The 19,016-nt window shown below is 43.1% G+C and overlaps 1 protein-coding gene across 1 annotated transcript; it reads right to left on the bottom strand.

Annotated features, from left to right (window-relative positions):
- Positions 1-1,435: 1,435 nt before the first annotated feature.
- AK3 (adenylate kinase 3) lies at positions 1,436-13,907 on the bottom strand. The gene is made up of 5 exons (XM_056324748.1): positions 13,679-13,907; positions 9,360-9,479; positions 6,303-6,475; positions 3,897-4,015; positions 1,436-2,521 (listed from the first exon to the last, which is right to left on the bottom strand). Exons 1-5 carry the CDS (start codon positions 13,824-13,826, stop codon positions 2,398-2,400), a joined length of 684 nt encoding a protein of 227 aa, XP_056180723.1. The 5' UTR covers positions 13,827-13,907; the 3' UTR covers positions 1,436-2,397.
- Between the last annotated feature and the right edge of the window lie 5,109 nt (positions 13,908-19,016).

Genomic DNA, 19,016 nt, shown 5'->3' with positions numbered 1-19,016 from the left:
GCCTTCCACTAAACCTGTGCAGTGTTCTACCTTGCCACTATTACAGCGGTTCTGTCTATAAAAATGTATGCTTCAGTTGAAAGACTCCAGTGAAGACAGGTTGTATCTCAGATAATGACATTGTCATTACATTGTCAATGTACCAACACTTTAGGTCCTTTACTGCATAGCTCTGATTGTATGTAAGGTCTGGAATGTATCTAGATTTCAATAGTTTGATGCACAGTCTACATGCAGTTGCTGATTTGGGCAAAAGCTGTGCTGATAATCCAGTAATTTTCAGCTTTGGCTATAGCAGAGGTAAGGAAACGTCTTAAGTCTGCAGTACATATGAGTATAAATGCAGCAGCAAAAGTAGGAACTCCAGATCCACTGACAAAAGTAGCTTTTCATGTGCCTTGTGTTCTGTAGCAGTTCTGCAGGCAGACTGAGGATGTAGGAGGCAAGCAGCAGCTCTGTCCCAGATGCAAATTAGAGATAACCAGCTTCAGTAGTCTTTTTTTTTTTTTTTTTTTTTAACGTTTGACAGATACTCCGGAGAGGATAACTAAATACTGCTTTCTCTTTAATAATTAGTTAATTATTAAGGGAAACTAATAACTTCAGGCTTTTTACCTGAATGTTACGTACAAGTGATGCAATTGCTACCATTAGCAGTAGAGCCACAACATAGAGCAACCTGTGATATACTGAAACTTATTTTTTAAGTTTTTAAGAGGCTAAAGCTGGATGGTGTGGGAATAAATAATAAGGACATTTCCTCCTCCTCCTCGCTAACTGAAACTTATGTAGGTTGGCCATAAAACAAGCATAGCTGCTTTTTATTGAAATGAATGCATAAATAGAAGTGAGCAGCACATCAGAGTTTCTTATTGTCATGTGGCAGCTACTGTTTTCTAACCGTGACTCTTTCAAGGAAGTGTATCTCTAAACTCACTCAGACTACAGCCTCCATATAGACATTTTTGAATATGAAAGTACAGGTGGTCAGCCCTTCTTTAAAAGGTAAGGAGAGCTGCTTGCAGTGACAGCTGCTGCCTATACTGCTTATTTACTGTAACAGGAAAGCTTTGAAAATTCTACAACAACCACCTTTTTTAGGCTCAAATGTGTCTCAATATCGATAATGTGCTAAAACTAGACATGGAAGTGTAGCCCAAGGTACATCAACACCACAGCTCTGCAGTTGTTCAGAGTCAGTGTGAAAGGAGGTTGGGACCTGCATTAGTAGGACACAGCTACTTCAGACTACGCCTAAGCGGAGTTGTTTGTTCCTCAGGTTTTGCTGACTCTTCTTGAAATTCTCAAATATGATGAGCATGAAAAAAAGGGGTTAGAGAGTTCACTTTAAAACAGCAGTGTCTGCATTACCGGGACTACTAGAAAGTGTGGCCTGTGTAACTCCAGTTATGTAGTGAATAAATACAAGAGCTGGTCAGAGACATGAATTAGTATGAACTCATGAAAACCAGTCAAACTCACACAATAAAACTTGGTACAGTAGTAAGATGAAGTTAATAATTTGACCACTGGAAATCTTGGCACATGCATCAACAATCAGTTGGTTTTTTGAAGACAGTTTTCACTAGTCAAGATCATCTAGCTACAAGCTTACCAGATTACACTTAATCTATTCAGTATCTGCTGTCTTTTTACTAATAGTCTTAAACAGCTGCACAAAGACAGAGGCTTTAGCAAACATGTTACACGTAATTGAAACTCCCATTTCTTGTGCCTACAAGATAGCTGCTCTGAGAGCAGAAATATAAACATAGTAATAAAGCAAATCATCCAAGCAAGTGTTAAGGGTAATTTAAACCCAGCAAAATCAACGAGTATCTGTGCAAGCAAAGCTAAAAGAAGGTGACTGTCTTCCATGACATATATATATATATATATATCTATATACCTATATATCAGTTCTGGTCTGAAATGACTTTTTGCAGGATGGCAGTAATGGTTCTGCACAGCTTCTGGCTGGCCCCAACCAATCGCACATGCAAGAAACATGCTTTCATATCCTTATCATTGCTTTGCACTACATTTCATAAGTGAGTAAATCAATGAACATGCTTTCTAATTAAGCTGTATTCTGAAATGCGTTTCCTTCACCAGAAAGTATTTGCAAACAAGTATTTTCTGAACAAAAGACAGAAGAGTAGCTGCTTTTGATAAATCAGTTACTATATTATAAAAACTAGGTATATTTAATACATAAAAAATACAGCATTAAAGTGAGAACCACAGGCAACAAAGTTTTATCATAGTATAAGTTAAGGACAACATTAGATTTTAGTTATTTATCAGTCTGGTAGACTACTTAGAGAAATCCTTGATTGCTGCTTCTTATGTAATCAAGTGTGAGCTATGACAGATGAGCAGAGGTTAGACCTGTTTTCACCTGGGTGTGGCAGCATCTTGCTGGCTCACATCTGGCAACTTTGTTTGGAGGAAAGCATAGATATGTGGCCAGATCTTATTGGTTTCTGTTCCAGAGAAGGATTTCAATAACCCTTTTTCCCTAAGAAAGAAAAAAAATAAAGCATTACAGAGGTCCAGCTGTTTAATTGTTCCAAGATCTGCACCTCACTTTAAGATTGCCCTGGCAGGAGTGTGTGAATACGCGTGTGATCTAACACCAAGAACAGCCATAACGTTGTTGTGGTTGTAACACTGCAGGCTGGGCATGCATCCTCAAACAGTGAGCTGTTGGCCACATCAGTTCATAAAACTGGCAGCTGTCCACAGAGTACTTAATAACAATGAAAGGCAAAAATAAGAAGCGATGCAGTTGTATAGCACATGCTACAGGGCACTCATCCAAACAACTGTGACTAACCCAGGTGTTGTAAAGTTACACCTCAAGGATTAAAGAAGATACATCAGAACAAGCAAGTAAACCAGGCCCAACCAAGTTATTCTGAATTAGTTCCAGTAGCTAGTTTTATCTGTGAAGTATGCTATTATCAGTAATAGTAATAGCTTAGGCCCATGTCTTACTGTGGTGCTTTGAGGCATTTTCACTTCAGAAAAGCCACCAGTCAGGAAACCCATTGTCAATCCAGAAAAACTCCTTTAAAACTTAACCACCCCAAAGATGGAGCTTCTAGTCTTCCACTCAACAGTTTCAGTAGAGCATAATGAAGGGTGGTAGATATGGAGACTTGAGGAAGGACAGTCACTTCAGGATGTTGTCAAAGGCAGTCTTGTTTCTTTGTCTAGGCACGGCAAGACTACAAAGCTCTACATGGTGACCTACTATTATCTATATAGATTAGCAATGTGATATTTGCAGCTTTACATTAAGAGAAACTTTGTATATAATTCTGGCTATTAAAAGAACTAATAATGTGCTATAGTTCGACAGTGCAAATGGCTGTATTCTTAAATAGCTACTTACTGCCAAAGAGTCTTGCTAGCTGTGCCCATCACAGTCCTGTTCTTAGAACAGCCAATTTTAAATCCCTATTAACAGTTCTTCTATTTATGTATCGCTTCTTGACCCCTTGCCCTTGTTAAGAGGGCTTCTACTTACACACCCAGAAGAGAAAGGACTGTTAAAATCTTCCAAAAAAAGGAACTGTCTGCTACCTTACTAACCAGAGCTATGTTGCTCGGAACAGTACTATAATGGACTGAATAATGCAGAGCACTCTTTTTAAAGCTAAATATGGCTACGGGGAAAAGGTCTTTTGCTAAGCAGGCTCGTGAAGAGGTTTCCTGCAACAATGGAAAACTACTAATTTTACTAGGTTGTTTTCTTACTGAGTTGATGAAAGATCCACTGCTACTCACCGCATTCACCGTTGCAGTATCTCTGTAACTGAAGAGATCTGTTCCTCGCTATGCTAATGGAGAAGCTTTTAGAGTGTGGAAGAATAGATTTTACTACTTACCGATAATATTCTAGAACAGGTTTTGTTTGCGCATCATAAGCCTGCAGCCTCTTGGTAACCGTCTCTGGTTTATCATCATCACGCTGAACAAGTGGCTCTCCGGTAATATCATCAATGCCCTAATTATGGTTAAAAGCAAACACTGGTATATATTTCTTATTTCTATTCTTCATTTTCTATTTAAATTACTATCAGTTTCCAGTTAGTCAAGATGTAGATTTCTGCTTTTAAAGAGAAAAGCTATTGCCTATATCTCATCTGGAAATAAAGATGGACTGTTTTACTGGAAAGTCAACATCAGTTAAAAATATTTTCTCGGTATTGGCAATGAACACCAGGTCATAGTAACTTGACTAATTTGTCCTCTGGAACTTTCATTGAATATGGGAAATACGTAGAAAAAAGCCCTGCATATGAGGGAAAACAATATTGTTGGTAACGCGTTCCTGTAACAGGAAACAAGCAAGAGACCAACTGGTCCTTTGTTTGACAAGACTGAAATGGGGAAAGGAGTTAATGACCCTTTGATTTTAAGTTGCAAAACAGAACAACAGCTGTACAAAAAATGGCATAAAAGCCAGCTGAAGTTTTTCTAGCATTCAGTGAACAGTAAATATAGTCCTGTGGACTATGACAGCTTCTACTTTACTGCACCTCTCACCTCCAATTTACTGAAGTGCTTTAAGTGATCACAGAGCTTTTAAGCCTTGAAAGCAGCAGTGACTGAAGAAATTACTGACCACTGGCATATCTTATGAATGACTAGCTAGTGACATAAAAATTGGTTCCTTCTTAGGGGCACTGAATCATCATGCATCTAAGGACAGGACATGACCCACCACAGATAGGAGGCTTTTTGGCCCTTTGTACATATTAACTAAATCCTCAAGAATTTTGATTTTCCCTAAAGACAAGTTTAATCTGACATTTGGAGTGAAAACATGAGTGATCTTGTAAGTGCAAAGCCAATTACACCACAAAAAGTTTTTCTTTCCTGCTTGCATTCTGGCAGTCAGTTTCAGAAAATCAGTAGCCATCAGTGTTCGGTAAGCTGCTCAGTTCATGAAGGTGTGAAGAAAACCTGTTCCAGAACATCTGTATCATACTAGAGATGGATTTATATGGTCAAACTTACCTTGTTTACATAATACAATCATTTAAAATACTCAAGTGTTTCTTTCTAGGATCTGTGCAGACAGCCATACCAGTGCCCTCACTGCCTATCAAATACTGAGCCTTCAGCCTTGCATTAACTCTAAAACCATAATCTTTTGGTTCTGTGCAGTAAGTAAACATTTTGCAGGTCTATTAGATAAGAGTCAATGGTGTTTCAGCTGTTCAGCTCCATTCCATGGTTTCAATTAAACACTGCAGTCTACTTTACTGTGTTGTGATACGCCTGCCAATTACTGGAAGGTAGAGTCAGGTGTTCCTAATGGCAAAGCTGTTGCAGCTGAAGCCTGCTCTTTGGTAGGTCTGGTAATTCTCTGTTGCAGCTTGCCTATGCTCTTCTGCAATTAAAAATAACCATGTCTTAAACCACACATTTTAAACAATGCAAAGGCAGTGTTTCCAGTTACTCGCTTCCAGTGCCTACCTGCTATTTCAGCTTGCCTCTTTTCCTTCAACACCGAAATCCAAAAACTAGAGGGCCTGCTATGCTTCCCATGTAACTTAATAGAGCTTCCAGGTGAAATGTGATGCTGCAACAGGTAAGTTACGTAGAATTACGGATGAAGTACTGCTTAAGCTGAGATACACTAAAGCTAATCCAAGTTCCTCAAAAATCTTAAGGTAACAATGTACAATCATTATCTTCAAGTTTACTATTCTTCTTCAGGATATCTCGAGCCATAACCTCATTGATCTGTTTAGAAGGTTCCCTGGCTGGCAGGCTTCCACATTGAATTCCTTTGAAAATACCCACCCTGGTTAAATATAAACACAGGGAAAGCATTAAGTGGATTCTTCTAACTGATGATTCAGTGTGCTTCCTAGATACAAAAAATGAGTCCTCAGGAGGAAGGAAAAGGAGACTACGTTTTGGACTGCACAGGCTGCAAACTTGCAGAACAGGCTAAGAACATGTCCAACTCCTACAGCAGCATGCAAGACACAGAGCATTCCAGATCAGTGAACAGCTTTAACAAGAGCTTACAAAACACCATGGTGTTTCATTCTGCAAGGGACAAAACACACTGTCCATCAGCTTGAGCTTCTACCACGTCACTAACACACCCTCAGATGCAGGATGTTACCAGAAAGGTTCCGCGCTCCTAAGGGATAAAATGAGGCTTTTTCTTCTGAGCTACTGTGTTTGCAACAACACAGGCAACAATATTTTACTGCAATTACCAAATGCAATGCAATGTTTATTTAGCACCAACGCCAACGTGTATTGCTTACCTGCACTTTGGGAGGACTGAATTCAAGATTGTATACTCTGCCACTGGCAGGGTGGATCCAACGTGCTGTGAGCCGACATTTTATGGTCTCAAATGGCACATCTAGGTCAATCACAGTGTCTATTTGACATTCTTTATCCAGGGCTTCTGCCTGAGCAACCGTTCTGGGGAAACCTTTTTAAAGGAAACAATTCCATAAAAATCCAAAGGCAGAGTTATAGCAAGAACTACCTGGATTCAGTCATTAAAAGAAAATAACTGTCAGAGAAAAAAAAAAAAAAAGCATCATTATACTGTAAAGGTTGAAGAGCTATCAGAGTTTCCAAGTATTTTTCAGTGTGTCATGGCATTTCAACTTGTTTAATGCCTCACAGCTTCCATTTCCTCATTTCAGTTAACCATCTTCCCAAAAGTATAACAAATAAATGCAAAAAGACCCTATACTCATATGTACTACATACCACTATATATATCGAATAAAAGCACTGTATACACATTTTGAACAGTAGAAGCTACAGGCAGATCACTCAGAGGTCTGCAACAACCTAGAAATGTTTATGATAACTCTTATTTCCACAGTTGTGCAAGTCTGGCTTAAGGAGATGACCATTACAAACCTATTTTATTCAGTTGCAGTAAGCCTAGTTTTCTACCTCAGGCAGTCCAGGATTAATTTTACATAAAAGAACAGCTTTAGAAAGAGTTCTGGAAATTCTTTTGTATTAAACCGTCCACAGGAATGATGACTGAGAACACTTCAGGCTGAACAGGAATCTCTCTTCATTAAAAGACACTGCATTTTGCCCCATGAACTCTATGGCTCTGATAGTGTGCCTTTAAAGGCCTGTGTTAGGAGGAATCAGGGGAACTTAAAGGAAACAGTGAACAAGAAGGGCAACTTAAGGGGGAAACAGTGAACAAGAAAGCTCTCCACAAATAATTTAAAATGAAAAATGCACAAGATTTTAGTAGTCAAAGCTACTGCAGAAAATGCTATAGCACCATAAATTCACTGAAGCAACACCTCTACCCACAAAGTTCTTGCACTGTCTCACATTCTTCAGGGCTTGTAATTTTCATCGTACTATACAAGTAAACTTCCCCATAAAGGCAAGGACTTATAAGTACATACTTGAGAAACTCTTATTTGCATAACATTGGTTGATGGGTGTTCCTGAGCAAGGAACCAGCCAAGAACTAGACTTACAACAGAAAAAAAAGAATACTTTATGATTTAAGGCTACTGTGTCTTGTCTAGCACATTGCAAAAGGAAAGATTTGATTAACTCAGACCAGGCTCTTGCTTGTGCATTAATGATGCACCTGCTTCGCACCACAGTCATCAACTGCCCTCGTCCTATTTCTCTCATGTTCACCTTATCTCATGGAAGTGCTTCTAAATGTTAAGAGAAGACTTCCTCAAGAAATCAATGTGCCTTTACAAAAGCATTTCATTGAAACGAAACCAGCATTTTCTGCATACAGTGTTTTCTCAATAGAGAAAAAATAATATACCAAATGCAATGAATAATGAATTCAGGAACAGAGAATAGTGCCCTAATTATACAGCACTAAAATCTAGGCAGATCATACCCACACACACGACTCAGACTGCTACATTCTGCTATGACCAGGAGCCACCAACCTATTGTAAGGTAGTGGAAATGAGTATTTGGCTAGGTGAGCACACAAGCAGCTCAGTGACTATTTAGTTTGACCTAACTGACCTCAACTGTTTGTTCTGAGTTGCAGTTACCAAACTAAAGACTTCTGGTTAACATATTTCAATAGAACAGTATTGTTTCTACAGAGCTGATTACGCCAGAGCTACCACTAGTTTAATTCACTAAGTCTTATTACAAATGCCGATGCAGACAAAATTTCTGCTCTAGAAGTTTAGAGAAGGCAGCACATTAGCATGCAGCAAAAATTGATTTATTCTCTTACAGTCTCCACACCGTCCTCCTGTTAAGAGTTGCCAGTATGCCCAGCTATACTGCTACACATCCAGATCCACAAGGCTTGGAACTGTGTGTACACAGGACCTGGAACTAAAGAAAAAAAAAAAACAAACCACATCTGCAGCTCTTTCCTTTACTGATTAAGTTTCATTGTGCTGTTCGCTGTGGGAATTAAGCCTTTGTCTTTACTAAAGAGGAACACAACTGTGACTAAAGCCACCAGAACCGATCACAGTACTAGAAGCAATTATAATAAACCACTAAGGGACAGAGAGTACTGTGGATTTTTCACTCCCTCTAAATAAAAAGCCACACCAACAACTTTTTACTTTTATCTACTGAGACAGGTTATGACAAGAATCCAAAAACACACGCATCCACCCTAGACATTATCTCTGTACTGCGCATCCAACTGTTCTCCCATGGGCTGCAGTAACAAGAGCCATTCAGTTCATGAAGACAACAGCAAATGCATTTTCTCTACCATGAATGCTGAAGCAATGAACTTATACTGCGGAATTCCAGAAGAATTCACTCTAGAGAACAGAACCACAGAGCAAATGAAAGAGCCCTTTTGGAGCACTTAAGCAGTGTTTTTCTTAGTGATTTAATACACCCTGCACTGCTGCAATTCTTGCTTTCCATGCTTACTTCGTTCCTGCATCACGTACCTACCTTTCTATTTAAATAATTCCTCAGCCCCATTCTTCTAAAGTGTTCCATTCCCCAAGGACTTTTAACAAGAAAAGGCTTTAAAAAAAAGAAACTTCTCAATGCATATTTTAAAGGGGAACTAGAGCATAAGAATGACCAGAATTGAAATTTTACTGGAGTGTTGAACTACCCTTTTCAACAAGAATTAAACATAACTGTTAATGCTCTGAAGGTGGGGTGCACCCAAAGCATTTTACAGCCAAAGAAACTGGGGCAGACTAGCTGCTGAAGGTTTCATAACAAGCTGGCAACAAATACTGTCCAGTTACTATGACTCGAGGATGGCTACTGGATTGTAGCTAACCACAGGTGACCAAAACACTCCAAGCTTTCCAGTGCAGATTTTCTGGCCATACGTTGTGATACCAGATATACTAACTTACCATCCAACAGCCAGTTGTACTGATCTAGACCTTTTAGTTCATTCAGCATTAGTCGTGTCATGATGTCGTCTGGAATAAGCTGCCCTTGATCAATGTAGGACTTGGCAAGGATTCCAACTTCTGCAAAAGTAAAAGAAGTTGCATTACACTATCTCTGACTGCCAGCAAGCAAAAAAAAAAAAACAACCCCACAAAAAAAATGAGCCTGCAAAAAAATTGTTTTGATCAGGATGGTACAGAACAGTAAAGCTGTAAACAAGACAGACAGTATGCTTGCTGTATCAGAATATGTATCAGATTGATTTGATCAGTCTGTAGTTCCACAGATGGCAACAGGGTATTCAGCACACCTCTATCCCTACACCCTCCAAATAATAACTAGTAAATATTTGAAATATTAGGTTCCAAAAACTAAAATCAGGAAAAGCCATTAGGTAAAAAGAGTCTTCAACAGGAGAAATGTAAATGATAACACGTTCGTTAAAATATCAGCCTGATAACCTTGAAAAAAATCCTGTCAAGAAAGCTATTTTCTCAGTTTTGTGGCTAGTACTAACTTAGAGCTTCACTACAAAGAGGAACACCTTTGGTATTTAAGAAAGCAGTATGCAGTGGGGCACACTTGCCAGATATGTATCTTTATGGCTACTAGAGTTACAAGAGGATGTTTATAGATATTGTACGCTATTTATGGGAGTGTGCCGACACTAGTATTTTCCCATGGAACTGACTAACCTTTAATACCAGTCATTTAGCCCACTGGCTCACTAAAATGCCATCCACACATCACAATTCCAGATATCAGACCATGCTCCTACATGACAGGCAGCAGCATGCTGTAGTTCACCCAAAGCATGGTATAGCCACGAGGAAATTAATTTGCCTGGGCTGTGTCTCAGACACAAAGTCTTTGTGGCCTTTGTTTATAAAACAATTGCCCAATTATCTAAGTTACCCAGAACAGCAGCTAGATTGATTTTATTGTGTACCTGCAGAAGCCTTTACTTGCAGCCAATTCGTATCTAGTTACAGTAAACTAACCAGAAAACAGGATGGACTGACATACCAACACAAGATACAACCGCTTTCAGCAGAGAGCAATGAAGAATGCCAGGCCCATCACTGGATGCAGTACTGGCACATGTCAGAGTACAGGGGCCCTTCTTCAGACAAAGCAACTGAAAAGCAATATATGCCCTCAAGTAATACAAACAGTAGCTCTGGTACTGGGAGAAAAAAAAAAGTAATACAGGGACGATTTCCCCTTATTGAGTGTTCACGTCTACAGTCAGGATTTGAAAGGTTTGCAGACCATTGTGGAAAACAGTCAGACTCTCGTGCTTGAGTCCTCCAGCCCATCACAAACTGGAAGAAGGTCACAGTCTGCCTGGGTACAAAGTGTCTATTCTTTTCTGTACTTCCTTTCTTTGAGGTCAGCAAGTCACACTTCTTTTATTACTCTAGTGCACTTTGAACTATATGCCCTGAAAAAGCAGGCTGACAGAAGGAATAAATGACAACTAGATAGTTTAATGTGTACTTGACGCTTGGATGTGTTACTGAGCTGGGCTGCAGCATTGCTTTAGCCACAGTGATCTAAGAATACGTACAAGGCAAGGCTGATAAGAGATTGGTACTAATATACTTTGGAAAGACAGGTGAGCTTTTGGGCCCGGAGAGCTTTAGAGTACAGCATGCTGTAAGGGCCTATTATTAGACCAACAGATCTGGAAACATGCTGCCTCTCTCTACAAACCTCAGTTTTTTTAAAAAGTCAGTATTACATAAGAAAAAGACAGGCACAACTGCACCCAAACAGTTACATATTAGGACAAAAGGTTTGTACACCAGACCATAGCTGCTTTTTTTTTGCTTTTTTTTTTTTCCCCCCTATTGCTGGGTGTGGGATTTTGTGACGGTTTTGTTGTTTTTATTTTGTTGTTTTTTTCAGCTTGAGCCTGAAACCATTACAGGCATGGCAGTCTTTGGAATTAAAGGCAACACAGGTTTCCTTCCTGTCTAGGTGATAACAGGTATCCAAGTTTCATGGTTTCTCAAAAGACTGGCATGTATTAACCACGGTACAGCAAACCAGCCCTAACCATATTCAGACAAGAGGTTGCTTAGCACTAGAGAGATGGTCATAGACTCTCCACTCTCCAAAGCAGCAGAGCGTGGTAGTAACTGCAAATCGCTAAGGATGCTCACATGTTCAACAGGACTTTTCAATAAAGTCCATTTTCAGAAGACAGCAAATGCCAAAAAATGGCACCATATAACTATTGTTAATTATATTTAATTTTCCAAGGGTTTTAACCACTCAACTTAGCCTAACATAGTTCCTGAAGAACTGGCAATTGCAGGACTCTTCGATGATAATCAAAACTCACAAACTCTTTGCCTTGACCAAACTTGTCAAAGCTCTCTGAGTGGCCTCTCAGTCCCTCTCCTTCCTTCACCACACTACTTAACTCCTGCTACCTCACTATTTGTCTCAATCCTTTGGAGACTTTTCCTGCAACGAGTGGCTCACTTTCAATAAAATTAAAACAGAGCTTCATCCAGGTTAATTAGTGAATGAAAAACTGCAGCAGATCCTGTAAGTTCTACGCTAGCTTATTCAGAGCAAACTTCATCATCTCTTACACCCTCCACTGGCTTCTCTCCTCATATTCAGGGTTTTAATGTGTCTGCTACACTTTCATTTCACATCTTGGTTCTCATTCTTTCATCTGTCAAACCCACCTAGAACACTTAGCCAAATCACTTTTCTTTCTACTGCTTCATAACTCCCTCCTTAAATCAAGCAGTGGGGTATTTTCCACTTCCAGTTTCCTCTTCTCACACACCCTTCAGCTCAATGGTGCTGCACTTTGATCTTGCTTCCGAGACGTATTAAAAGAGCACAAAACCTTAAGTATTTATTAAACAACCTATTTCCTTCATCTTCTGGGACACCTTCCATTCTCATTAGGTCTTACTTACACTGGAAGCTTGTAATAGCAACAATTTTGGTTCTCTCATCCTCTGTAAATAAAAACTTAAGCTTATGCAGCCAGACAGACAGAAAAAGCATGAATGTGATCAGACATGCCCGTGCAGGTGGTGCTCCTAGCAAATGTTTAACTTGTAGATATCAATTGTAGTGAAGTCAGTCAACTAAGCCGAAGTCATCGTTCTTACAGAGCAAACAGAATTGGTGTGAAAAGAGATGTAGAAATCACATCACAACTGATTTCATAATACAGATAATTTTTCACCTTCCAGCATGCTTATAAGCTTCCAAAACCAAGACTGCCAGTTCCCTGATCATAACACTGCAGTGATGCTTACAGGTCAGTGTGGTCCTCTGCAGCTTCAAAGTCCTGGAAGTAACAACACCCTCACTTCATGACATGCAACCTGAAACAGATCTGACAAGGCTTTCGACCCCATCACATAGAAAAGTGGATATGGAAGTCAGGAGGGGACCTTTCATCACTGCAGCAATCCACTGGAGCTGTGGCATCTCCACAGAGCCAGGGGTCGAGCCTGGCTCAACCCAGCGAGTGTAACACACATCATCCCCTGACACAAGCAAGTGCGCGCATGCACAGGCCGTGCTGAAACCTAGGCACTGCAGGAGCTTGTGGCAATGTAATAATAATTTCAAAAACACAAGGCAAGCAGTTTGGAGATTCTGCCCATTGCTTTTTGAAAGCACCACCACTGTTATGCCAGTCACGTTGGGACCAGGCTGCCTAATTTTGGAATAGCTGGTAATGCCAGGCACCTCCACCTCCAGCCATCTAATGGAGATCCAAAAAGGTCCCATTGCGCAGAACTCCTCCTTTTTGCCCCATCTGTTAAAAACACGAGTATTTTCCCCTTTCAAGGCATTCCAGCTGGACGGCCGTCAGAAACATCTGCAAAGAACCTGGGTGCTTACGGCGGGGCGGTGGTGAGGTGTTACAGCGCAAGGAAAAGGGCATAAACCGCTGGGATGGCCGGCTGGGCTCGCAGCGAGGATGCCGAGGAACAGCCTTCAGAGGAGCCCCAGCCCGAGCCCGGAGGCTCACCGCCGGGGCCCCCCGCAGAGCTGTGTGACAGCGCCCAGCCTGGGGGGTGGGCACACAGGGCGGCCCGGGAGCGGCGCGGGGCGGGGGGCACGGCAGGGCAGGGCAGGGCGGGTGGGGGAGGCCCGTCCCCCGGCCGGAGCGGGGCTGTGTCAGGCGGGAGCTGCCCGCCGGCCTGCGCGGGGCCGGTGTCTTGGCGGCCCGAATCCTCCCCACAGACACACATGCCCCCGCTCCCCGGCTCTGGAGCCTGCCCATTCCCACCTGTCTTCTTCTGCATGTTGTCTCTCAGCAGGTCGCCGCTGGAGAGGTGCTTCATCCCGAAGTGTTTGATGATCCGAGCGGAGACGGTGCCTTTCCCGGAGCCCGGCGGCCCCATGATGACGGCGCGCAGCAGCGGCGGCACCACCATGCTGTGCTACGGGCCGCGGCCGGGCGGGGCGGGCGGGGGGAGCGCCGCCTTCCCGATCCGCCGCCCTCCGCCCAGGGGCAGGCGGCGGCGTCTCCCCCGGCTGCCAGTCAGGGGCGGGAGGGAGGGAGGGAGAGAGGGAGCCCTGACGTCGCCGCGCCGGGGCGGGGGCGGGCCAGGGCGCCGATCGCGAGTTGAAGGGAGGCGAAGCGCCGCAGGGCGCTGGAGTCGCGGCGCCGCGCTCCCGAGCGGCCCCCTCGCCCCGCGGCCCCGTGCCGGCCGCCTCGGTCCCCGCCGCTGCTCCCGCCCTGAGCGGCCGTGCGGGCTGGCCGGCACAGCGCGCGTTGCCTGGCGCTCACCCGAAGGCTGCTGGGGCTGGCGGCACGTCCCGTCGCCCTCGCTGCCCTGCCCGGGCGCCGCGGGGCTGCGGGTGCGGGCGCGGGCTGCGCTGGGCCCCGCTGCCGGCTCCGCCGCCCGCTGCCGCAGCCCCGTGGCCAATAACCTCCGACCGTGCGGTGCGGTGCGGGCAGCTACGCCAGCAGAATGCGGGGTCTGCGCTTTCGTTAAGGCGCTGGAATGTGAGCTGCTGCCGCAGCTGGCCTCGCGTTGGGCGGCGCGGCGCCCTCCCCGGGGACACCCGCAGGACCCTTGCTACAGGCGCCCAGCGGAGCGGCAGCTCGCGGTGCGTGCGCGCCCGCCCGCCCGCAGGCCGGGGCAGCGAGCCTGCCTGCCGCTCCGCTGGGTGCTGCTGGGCCGCCGCCGCCGGGAGCCGGGAGGGCGGCGGTGGGCAACTCCTGTCACAGAAAGGCAGAACTAAAGCCGAAACACGGATTAAATTCGGCTTTGCGTTTTACAACCTCGTCGAATTGCAATGGTTTCACAAGATACCCGCTACAGCGATAAGAAAGCGTCCAAATGGACATGTGGAGCTTAACAACAGGATGGAAATGGGAATACAGCCCAAAAACTGCCCAGTCGGTGAAATAAATTGCCTTAACGATTAAGTAGGAAGGCACTGGCTTAGCATGGAAATCTTGGCACGACCATAAGCCTTAACTAGGCTGAGCACCGTGAAACTCTTAACTGCACCTAGTAGCACCTTCATTCTCGAGTGCAGTACGGTAGGAAGAAGGAAAACGTTCAGAGCTTTATGAATGTTCCCAGGGCAACACCCCAGTCTGCAAAAGCACCACAGTCTTAAACAAAATTTGACAGCAGAAAGCCATTTAAATGCTAGGAGCCATGCTGTTTGTTTCAAGCTTCACACTTCACAGACGTCTGAAAGGTGTAATTCCACAAAAGTGTAGACAACATCTGAGTGTTCCTAAAGCAAATCTGTGGAAAAATGGAAGGTCTTATATGAAAAAAATATGCAAGAAATAATTATACTTGTCAGAGAGATCATTAACCCTTATCTCCAAAATCATCATGTATAAAAAGAAGAAATAATTTATCTGCCTATAAAAAGGGAACCTGAGGTTCAGCCTCTTTACAGGTACTACTTGAGCAGCTGAGAAAAACCCCACAGACGACTGCTGAAATAAACCCACTATTGAAGACTGCTTAGAAGCCTGTCTGAATTTCATAAAGGATACCCAAAGAAGGGGTGGAAGTGGATAGAAAGGTCTCTCTTGCTCTCACTCTCACTCTCTGTGTCACACATAGGGCCCTCACAGGATGGAAGTGGGTACTTCTGTATACATAAATAAATAAATATTACATAGTAAAGTAAATTATAGTTCCCCTCTCCTTGGCTGTCTCTGCTGGAGTCCAAACCATGTCCTAGTGGTGTTGTGCAATACTTTTGACATATTCAGAAATGGAAAAACAAATCATGGGAGGAACTGTAGTACTGAAATATGTTTTACACAGCTATTCAAAAACATGCACATGATTTTTCCTCAGCAACCACTTTAACATTTGGAATAGGACATCTGATTAGCCTCATTCAGACTTAATTATTCCTATCTTAGCACAGTAACCAATGCTTCATTAACACAACCTGCACTGTGTACTGAATTAACCTTTTTCTGCTTACACACCAGATACCTTATTCACACATGTAGCATATAGGTATAAGTTAAAATCCTGACTCTTACTGAGCTTGCTGAAGTTGCCTTCATGCTGGCTGAACAGGAATTGAAATCTTGTTTCAAACATGTCCAAATGTTCTTTCCAATAGAAAGTCTTTCAGATTTCTCGGCATTTTTTTTCAAGCATCAGAAATTCTTTACAGAGGCTTGTTAAGACTTAAATTGTCAAAAGAGTTCCTGCTGTATCTTCTCCTTGGAGATCTAAACCTTCATTTGAGTTTGATAGAGAATTTGTTTAGTACTCTCAGGTATCTACTTCCCAAGTGTTCTATTTTATACCAAAATTGTTTCCTATATAAGATGTTAATATTGACTTTGGTAGGGCTTCTGACATGGTATCCTACATCATTCTGTACCTCATCTGAGTGTATCACTGAACAATTAGAGGGGTGAAAAACTGGCTGGAATCAAGGTCAAAGGGTAGCGGTTGAAGTTTTGTACCCTACAAAGAAGCTGTTAACAGGTGTAGTTTGTCAAGGTCTGCCCCGGGACCTTGGTCTGTTTATTATCTGTAAATAACCCCAAGAAGGATACAGAGTGCACCCTCATCAACCTTGCAGGTAACACTAGACCATGAGACCTTGCTGGACAAGCCCAGGGGCAGGGCTGCAGTTCAGCAGGATTGATGTCTAGCTATGCCTTACTGTTGTCAACACGAAATTCTTTTCTTCTAGTGAAGTTAGGTTAGTCACATCTCTGTAGCTCTGTATTGATGGCTGTGCCCTGGAAGGAGAACTACAAGCCTGGTACGGGGAACATTCTGCCCCAGGAGGTGCCAACAGCCAGCCGGCTGCAACAAGGACAAGAAGTCGGCAGAATGGAACTGTAACGAGGGGAAAGGCAAAGGCGGGGGGGGGGGGGGGGGGGGGGGGGCGGGGAGAGACTGTGACCACTGACTCAATTCAGGACTACAAGACCCACCCCCCCAACTCCCTCGGATGTGTAGTGAATTAAAAATACACTGTAACTTTAAAATGAAGTGTGAGATATACAGACCAATAGAAAGCTACAGTGAAAAACTAATTACCAATAAATAGTATCTTTTAAGCAAAGATTCAAAAATATGTATGTATAACTAGACTGTATAAATATTATTCTTGTTCTTCTGAGTTTTGGGCTTGCTTTGTGGAATACCACCTAGCTCCCAGCTTTGCACAAATCTGTAATAAAGAAATACCTCAACTCTCTGTGTCAATTGATTGGGTGAATTATTCCACTTTTTTGGACAACAGGATCAGGCGGGAAATTGGCCAAGCAGGAGCCTGCCACCTGTTTGACAAAGGCAGGCGCGAAGTCCTGCACCAGGATGAAACCTACTTGAAACAGTACAGGCTGGAGAATGGCCAGTGAGGTAGCATCTCTGCTGAAAAAGTCTGGGAAGCACTGGTGGACAGCAAGCTAAGCACAGCCCAGCACATGACCTGGCAGCAAAGGAGGCCAGTTAACATCCTGGGCTATCCTAACAGGAGGGTAGTCACTACATCAGGGGAAACAGTTATCCCCCTTTAGTCTTCTGAGGTGCTCCTTAGACCACATCTGGATACTGTGGCCAGTTTTGGGCCCTCTGGTACAAGACAGACATTGATTAGTTGGAGCAGGTTTAGCAGCAAGTGACCATCATGGTCAGGGGCTGGAGAAGAGGCATACCAGAGGCTGAGGGAACCACACTTGCTCAGCCTGGAGAGGAGAAGGGTCCAGGGGTACCTAATAGCAGCCTTCTAGCACCTGTGGGGAGGCTACTGAGCAGCCAGGGCCAGGCTCTTTACTAAGGTGTGTGGCAGGACTCATGGAGTCAGGCAGTGGAGCCAAAGTAGCAGCAGTCTCAGCCTTTCAAGGTTTTTAAGACCCAGCTGGTTAAAGCCCTGAGCAACCTAGCCTGACCCTGCTTTGGGCCACAGTTTGGACTAGAGATCTGGATCCCAACCTGAATTAGGTTGGGATGTTATATTTTTTAAACAAGATACCCCATTAATCATGATTTTTAAAAAAGGCTTCAAATACTTATCCAATGAAGGGTAGCACACATACGTAACAAAGCTGCAAATTGTCCCTCAAAAATGTGTACCATCAAAAACATTTGAGGGGCAAATTTTTCTTTTTTAATTAGATATAGGATGAAATATGTAGTGTGAAAAGTTGTTAGCTTTAATTATTTGCCCATACTTAAAGTAGCAAATGTACCCTGACAAGTGTTCCAGCTGGAATTGCTATAGGAAGAGGGTACCGGAGAGAAGGGAAGGAGCAGAGGAAGGGGCAGGTTGCCTCCTTTCACACAATCTATGCAACCGCGGCTGGCAGAAGACTGATGTGCAATCTGTAAGGAAAAGGGACACTGGAAGAAAGAATGCCCTCAAGGCGGGAACTTGGATTCTGCTTTGCAGGCCATTAAGTTGATGACATTAGAGGAGACCTGAAGGAGACCAGGGGAGTCATCCCCAGCTGAACCCCTGGTTATATTAAAGCTGGGGAACGATGAGATAGAATTTTTGGTAGATACAGGAGCTACTTACTTTGTACTCAATACTTGTAAAGGAGATCTTAGTCAAGAAACTGTAAATGTTGTTGGTACCACAGGGAAAATCGACCTTTCCTGCAAACCTTAACATTTAAGTTAGGAAATCAATGGGTAACTCGCCAATTTTTATATATTCCTATATGCCCAATGCCTTTGGTGGGAAGAGATTTATTGAGTAAACTAGATGCACAGTCTTCAGTTATGGAGAAGCACAATTGTTAATACCTGAATCAAAAGCTGTGGAGGCAAAGATTTTTATGTTACAGAATACACAAAGATCAAAGGAAGAAATCCCTGAAGAAGCAGAAGATGTACTTAACCCCTTTGGTACAGGCTAATGAAGTGTCAGGACAATACAGGTTGACCATGCCAGTAAGAATCATTTTAAAGTCTAAAACTAAACTTGTAAGACAAAACCGGTATCCTGCTAAGTGGGAGGATAGGAAGGGATTGGAAAAGTTAATACTGAATTTTTAAATTATGGATTATTAGAAGAACATGAATCAGAATATAACACTCCAATAGTGCCAGTAAAGAAACTGAATGGGGAATAGAGATTAGTTCAAGACTTAAAAGCTATACATC

The sequence above is a fragment of the Falco biarmicus genome, chromosome Z (assembly GCF_023638135.1).
Source record: "Falco biarmicus isolate bFalBia1 chromosome Z, bFalBia1.pri, whole genome shotgun sequence".
Taxonomy (NCBI): Eukaryota; Metazoa; Chordata; class Aves; order Falconiformes; family Falconidae; genus Falco; species Falco biarmicus.
This window is presented reverse-complemented; position numbering and strand designations above follow the sequence as displayed.

What these genes read in the sequence shown, in the direction of transcription:
- AK3 (XM_056324748.1), bottom strand. Translation starts at nt 13,826, where the DNA reads ATGGTGGTGCCGCCGCTGCTGCGCGCCGTCATCATGGGGCCGCCGGGC. An exon ending in GTACAACTGGCTGTTGGATG is followed by an intron (nt 6,476 to 9,359) that starts GTAAGTTAGTAT and finishes TCCTTTAAAAAG; the next exon opens with GTTTCCCCAGAACGGTTGCT. An exon ending in CCTGTTCTAGAATATTATCG is followed by an intron (nt 2,522 to 3,896) that starts GTAAGTAGTAAA and finishes TTTCTTTCTTAG; the next exon opens with GGAAAAAGGGTTATTGAAAT.